Raw genomic sequence first — 6911 nt, forward strand, 5'->3', positions numbered from 1 at the left:
GGTTGCTCCACCTGAAAAAGAGGCTTCGGGGTGACATAATTGCGCCTTTCCGGTTTATGAAGGGAGCTTGCACGAAAGATGAGACAAGACTATTTACAAGGGGATGGAGTGACAGAACAAGGGGGAATGGCTTCACACTGAAAGAGAGTAGGTTTAGATTAGATATTAGGAAAAAATTCTTCCCTATGAGGGTGATGAGGCCCTGGCACAGGTTGCCCAGGGAAGCTGTGGCTGCCCCACCCCTGGAGATGTTCAAGGCTAGGTTGGACGGGCCTGGAGCAACCTGGGAATAGTGGGAAGGTGTTCCTGCCCATGGCAGGGGGTAGGACTGGATGATCTTTAAAGTCCCTTCCAACGCAAACCATTCTGTAATTTTGTGATTCACTCAGTGAAAACACGTGGTTGGACTGCGGGTGCTTTGCATCTTAACATTTTCAGAAATCTGTAATGTAAATAAGAAGCTGATATCAGAATGTAAAACCTCCCCCACTGGCTATTCTAACAAAACACTTCTGTGTTTCAGATTGAAATAGGATTGTTTATACTCTGGTGTTTTTGGTTCTTTTTTTGGTCTTAGGAGGTTCATTTCTAGGCTTCCAGATAAGGGTAAGAAGATCTCTGATTTTGCTGAAAAGCTGAAGCTTGCCATTTTGCAAGAGGAGGAACTAGCCAGGACTGCTGAGCTGTTATCTGCTGTCAGGTTGGAGTTTCGGGCAAAACAGGAGGAAATTAATACAAGCAAACAGGAAAAGAAAGATGCACTGAACTGTGAAGATTCATCAGACTTTAACGAAAACTCTAATATTAAAGAAATTTCTGAGATTCCTTCCAAAAGGCAGGAGGCAGAATGTATTGAGGAAGATGCCACAAGTACAGCTTTGGAAAATCAAAGGACTCAGAGGAAAAATGATGAAGTAAAGACTGTTAGAAAAGATCAGAGTCATTCTGTTGAAGTTGTCTCCACGTCAGCCACGAGCAGTCATCTGAAAAATGATCAACACGTCTCTCAGAGCAGTGCTGAGAATGGTACTGAAAGTGCAGCTACTTCGAATGACAGCAAAGACACTCTGGTTGATGCCTTTCAAAAAATTACAATTGTAGATGGAGATAACAGTGAAAAAATATTGGAAAAAGGGCAGAATGTGGCAAAACATAAGGGCAATGTGTTTGGAAGCCTGTATCCCAAGACACCACATTACATTGAAGTTCTGGAGGCTCGAGCCAAGAACCCAGTCATAAAGAAAAGCAAGTTTAAAACAAATGCGTAAGTATTATGGGATAGAAAAACCTTTTGTGAGATAATTAATGTGTATAAAATTGGAAATGGTACAGAATAAGCATGATGGCTTTATTTTCTAGTCATAATTAAAGAGAGTCTCATGACACAGAGAGTTAATATGTTTCTCTTTAGCATTAAGTGCCACAGAATCTCAGTATTGAGCAGTGACCTAATTCTACCCATTTGAAACAACTGTCATGAACCTTCACAGAATTTCATAGCCTAAGCTGCAGAACTATGAAACAATTGGCAAAACTCCTGTATATCAATTCTAGAATGTGTAGACTTTAATAGCAGGAAGTCTTTTGCTTTTCCTACACTTCTAGAGAAGTTACAGTTCACATTGTCTGTACTGGGAGCAATTTGTACTTCATGTGACTCCCAAAGCATTGCTACTTCAGCTTGCTAATAAATTGCCATACCTGGTTTGTTCACTGCCAGGTGTAAATTGTGTTATTGTCTCTCTGCAGAGAAACAGTTGTAGTTTTTCTGAGTGCTGCTTGTTTTTCATTTGTGTATGTTTTCGTAGTACTTCATATTTCTTTTCAACTCTTGCACGTTAAAAATAAGTTTTGGAACTGAAGGTGTTCAACCTTGTGCTGCAAGTTTGGGTCACAACTTAGGTGTTTTATGTCTTCCAGATTATCAGGAGAGCACAGTGGGTCATCTCTTGGTTCCTCATCCAGTCGATCCCCTGGGGGACTTGGCTCTCCAATTTCTGCTGAAGAAAGACGACTCAGAGATAAGAAACATTTGGATGATATCACAGCAGCTCGACTGCCACCACTTCACCACTCCCCTGCTAAGCTCTTACCCATAGAGGAATCCATAGCAATTCAGATACAGCAAAAAGAAGCTTATGAGGTATGAATTTACTGTTTGGTCTGAAAAGTAATCATAGCATCAGGATCACTCCTAAAAAAGAAAAGATGAAGGGATCTTTTGATGATGATGAATTGAGATGGGCAGACTTTGAGGAAAGGCACTTTGTCTTGTATTTTTTCTTTTAATGATATAATTAAAGAATTTATTAATGCCTTCTGAAATTGTTATTCCTACATTAGACAAAATCTTTGTGTGTTGATATGCTAAGCTTACTGCACTTATTTCACCTCTGACTAGAAATTAAATGTATACCTTGCCTATTAGTCTTTAAAGAGTTTTTTGCCCTTGCATAAATGAAGGCCTAGCAGTATTTGTTATTCTTATAACATGCAAGTATCTGAGTTTGCCTTTATTTATGCTGTGTCTGAAGAATCCAAGTTCTGAGGTTCTTCAAATGCTGTTGTAATGAATTTTGACTTTCTAGTTAGTGTCAAGCTTAGACACTATTGTAAAAGTGTTTGTTGCTGCTTATTGTTTTAAAAGTACTTGCTACTTTCATCATCTTTAAGGGAGGCAACTTATTTGGAAAATGGAGACATTCTTTGCTGAGGTTGCTGAAAGACCAGCACTGCTTTTGCTACGTGTTTACTGTGCACAGTTGCTCTCTTATGTGAGCTGATTTTGTTCTGTAAAAACTGACATTAGTGTATCAAAGGTGAGGGCTGCCACACGGGGAATCTTAACTCTTATAAAAGGATCTTCAATAATACATAATAGCACAGTTATGTATAAGTGTGAAAAGAAACCTGAAATTTCTTTGCTAGTTACTAAAGCTTTTAATTAAACCCACTCTGGAATTGCTGATACTATGATGTCAAATTTATACTTTAATATATTAATTTTTCTGTGACAATGACAGATGAACACTTTTTCTAACTTGTGTCCTTTTTTTTTTTTTCTTATGCAGGAAATGCAAGCCAAGCTGGCAGCACAGAAGCTTGCAGAGAGACTGAATATAAAAATGCTCAGGTTTGAACCAGAGGGAGAGGCCTCAATGCAGTACAGAGAAGTGAGAGATGAAGATTATTTTTCGGCAGAGGACTGAATTCAAGAAGGGATGTCTGAGGATGCGCCATGTAACTGATCTTTGTGCAGTACTTCTTAAAACCCAAACCTGAATATTGAGAATGCTTGATCTAATCATTTTTTTCTTAAAATTTTCACATTACAGCCACAGGAAGGGTTCAGTGTAAACCTCATAAATATACATGTGACTAAGTGGTAACCTGAGTGCTATTTGGGAACTGTTTTTTCCAGCACTTGGGGCTGTTAATCCTTGTGGAATGCCCCACAGTGTTCAGCTTTAGCAAAGTGAGCTCTTTAATACCCTTTTGCAGGCTGTGATGGCTCACCTACAAGAGGAGGTTTCTTCTGTGCAGAAACGTGGTTGCAAAGGGCACACTTGTCCATAAAGTAAGCTAAGGTGCCTGTGAACTGCTCACACATATGAAAGCTCTTGTCTTGTACAAATGGGAGATACTTCTTTTAATATTCTCTTGCTTTTACCTTGTGGTGAAAATACATACCCAGACAGCTACAATAAATCCACGATCCTTAGGCTGTAAGTCGGCTTCTTATCACACAAGAACTTGTTTCTGTGCCTGCACCTTAAAATAACACTTTCTGCCCTTATGTTGTAAATAGCTAAGGATTCCAAGTTATTTTGTAACTCAAATTCTGTTTGGGCTTTAAGGGACTCTGCTGTTTTATTTTTGTTTATCATGACAAAGCACATCAAGAGATCAAGTTAATCTGAAGACTTTAATATTTTTATTAAAGATGTTGAAGTTTTTCCTTATTTTTGTACACTGCTTTCATACTTTGGAATACTATTTTTTCATAATGTAAATTAAGAGATCCACCCTCTGGTTTTCTGGGAGAAAGTGTTCTGTGTATTTTTAAGTTCTAGCTGTTCTTTGAAGATAAATACCAATCTTCCTTACAATTACATTTTCTGCATTTTAATATGAATTTTTGAAAGATCAGGAACACACCTGAGAAGTATCTTACAATGATATTCCATGTTGACTAGGATATTCCAAGCCTAGTTTGGGTTCGGTTCTAAAAAGCAAACCTCAGAGATTCCTTGTATAGTTTGTCAACACCTGTTTTCCAAGATGATGCAGCAACTCATGTGCAGGGCTGTCCCTGGATGTGTACCTATTGCTGCAGGAATGGTGTCTCTGGAAATCAAAGGTGTTCCAGCTGCAGGTCATTCAAAAAGCTGCATGATATTATCTAGAAATGGGGGAGGAGGGTCTCTGCCGCTTCTTGAGTGCAAACAGCACTTCAGTAACAGGCAGTAACTCTCTCCCAAATGCTCCAGTCCCTGTGGCACAGTCCACACCCTGGCACTGCAGTTTGACAGGTGGAACTGCTGCTGTGCTAATAAGTGGTATTTTTTGACTAGGTCTTCTGTTGTTCTTTCCTGTACCCTTTCCTCTCACAGCCTTTGTGTTGTCATTGTTCGTTGGCTTCTCATCAGCTGCTCTTCCCTTTTTCTTATTAGATTTAACCTCCTGTCACTAAGCCAAATTCATACTCTGCATCCCTGCACCACCCATTCCCTTTCATATGACATTGCTGCCTGTGTCTGCATTTAATTCCTGCCCTGTGTCATGGATCCTCCTGCCACTGCTATCTTACCTTGCTTTCTGGAACTCCATCTAAATACCAGCTGTGCACCTGGGCACCTCCTGTTCATCTCAGTCCCATGAATATCCCACAGAGACCTGAATGTCTTTGACTTTTTGCCACAGCTGCCTTCCTACTGGGGCTTTCCTTTCTTATTTCCCATTTTGGTTTCAGACTCTGCATGTGTTTGACCCTTCCAGGCCTTCTGTCCTTTTTACCACCTTTTCCTGGTTTGTTTTTTTTCCCCTTCTCTCTTTTTCTGTGCTCCTTCTTCTCACCATCACTTGCCTTTGTCAGCACAATCCTTGGCATGTTGTCAGTCATTCACAACCATCCCTCAGCATCCATGCTGATGACCCAGCTGATCCTCAGTTGTATCTATTTCTGTTCAGCCAGAACACAGGCCAGAGGAGTGCTCCTGTCTTGTGGATGCTGCTCATCTCTCAGGTCACCCGCTTGTCCAGCTGCATCTTGTCATCATCCCTCTCCTCATTGCAGTCTGTGCTGCTTAAGGACAAGCCTCAGGAGTGTATTGGCTTTCCCTTTGCTGTTGCATGAAGCACAGGTTGCCACTTCCTGGCCATTTGCATCTCTTCCCCTTCCCAGGATCATCACCCTTGTCCCTGTACTGGCTGTGCTGTCACACCTTTTAAGATTCTGTGTGTGTTTTCTCCATGTTGGCTTTTCTGTGCTAAAGGAATCCACACAAAGCTGCACAGTAGCATCTGTTTCCTGGAGTACTGAAATCTATCTCAGTCTAGGCTTCTGCTGACCATCCCTTTCCCTAACAAAAACTGAGCTCTCCTTGCACTGTTAGCACTTACTTTTGCTCTCTAAATTTTGTGAAGCAGAGGCAGTTTTCTTGGTCTTTATTTTGGTAACATTCAGCATGTTGGGCCTTTGCCAAAGTGATCCCTTGAATGGGTAAACTTCACCTTTAAGGGGGGGGGGGTGTAAATCACTGTGGTGACAGGTAAAGTGCATTATGTATTTGTTAAACAATTAGCAGCTGCTCAGCACAGTGTTGGGGAGTCTTTGTGGAAGAGTGGGCTGTGTGAATACAGAGCCAAGCTTGATATGGATTTTAAGTTATTATAAGTTTTTTATTACTGCATAACCTGGAAGCTTTTCTGGGGAGCTGTTGGTTCTGAGCACAGGTATGCACTTTGAATTAAGATTCTGTGAATGACAAGAATGCAGAGTCAGGTATAGAGTCCCATGTTAAGGAGGATGTGCAATCTGGAAGTTTGTAAAGGTTAGCGATTAAGAGGATCATGGAATGATTTGTTGGATAATAAAAGGACAAAGGAATGGTTTGGTCATACTGAAGTAAGTTTCTGATCAAGTATGGTGTTGCTGTTGTGTATTTTGCTGTTCTGCAGTTCCAGAACATTTCAATATGTATATTGAGAGTTGAGAAGATTGTTCCCTGTTTTGGGAGTGGACTGTTATATTGGAATGGGCTGTCAACACAGTAAAAATAAAGAATTGATAATACGTTTCTGAAGTTCCTCTTGTGAATAATGTTTTGTCTTGGCCATGTAAAATTTAGAGGAAAATTGGAACTCTTTTTCTTCAGTACTTCACAAGGAAAGCACTGGAGATGGAGTAAGGAAATAAATTGCTATATAGGGAAAGAAAACTTTTGGGAATGCAATGGGTAAGAAAAGACTCTTAAGACCTGAAGTTGGCCCATCATGCAGGTCTGAGAGATGGCACAGAGAGAGAGCTTAGCTGGTGTCTTGTGAGCCAGAGAGCTTTAGCATGTGAGGCAGTATCTGAGCAGCAGCACCTGCAGTCCCTTGATTTTTGTGTTGCTGGGAGTACCTGATTCCCAAGCTGCACAGAAGAAAAATACTGTAATAGAGTTTCTGTTTGCAGCTTCACCTTCCTGAGGGAAAGAATGTGCAATCTGGTTTGCCAGCTGTGGTGGTTACATGATCTAGAGGATTTAGCCATCTAAAAATTTATGCTAAATATTTAGGAAATAACATTTGAAAGAAGAAAGACGGGAATGCTGTTGTACTGAATTATTTTGGGAGGACTGTAAGAGTAACTAAGGGTAGAAAAGACATAAGCTTTTCCTGGTTTTTAGACTTGTTAGAAGCTTCCT

The 6911-nt window shown here is 40.4% G+C and overlaps 1 protein-coding gene across 1 annotated transcript in view; it reads left to right on the forward strand.

Moving 5' to 3' along the window:
* The window catches only part of LOC113996160 (myocardial zonula adherens protein), a 54212-nt gene extending 47907 nt beyond the window's left edge, over window positions 1-6305 (forward strand). The window contains exons 13-15 of the mRNA XM_027736897.2: window positions 578-1264; window positions 1921-2143; window positions 3072-6305. Of these exons, the coding sequence (XP_027592698.2) occupies window positions 578-1264; window positions 1921-2143; window positions 3072-3209 (1048 nt within the window). The 3' untranslated portion in view covers window positions 3210-6305. The remainder of the gene's footprint in view (window positions 1-577; window positions 1265-1920; window positions 2144-3071) is intronic.
* Window positions 6306-6911: the final 606 nt, after the last annotated feature.

Source organism: Pipra filicauda, unplaced genomic scaffold (assembly GCF_003945595.2).
Source record: "Pipra filicauda isolate LSUMZ 115617 unplaced genomic scaffold, ASM394559v2 scaffold7_size6619720_pilon, whole genome shotgun sequence".
NCBI lineage: Eukaryota > Metazoa > Chordata > Aves > Passeriformes > Pipridae > Pipra > Pipra filicauda.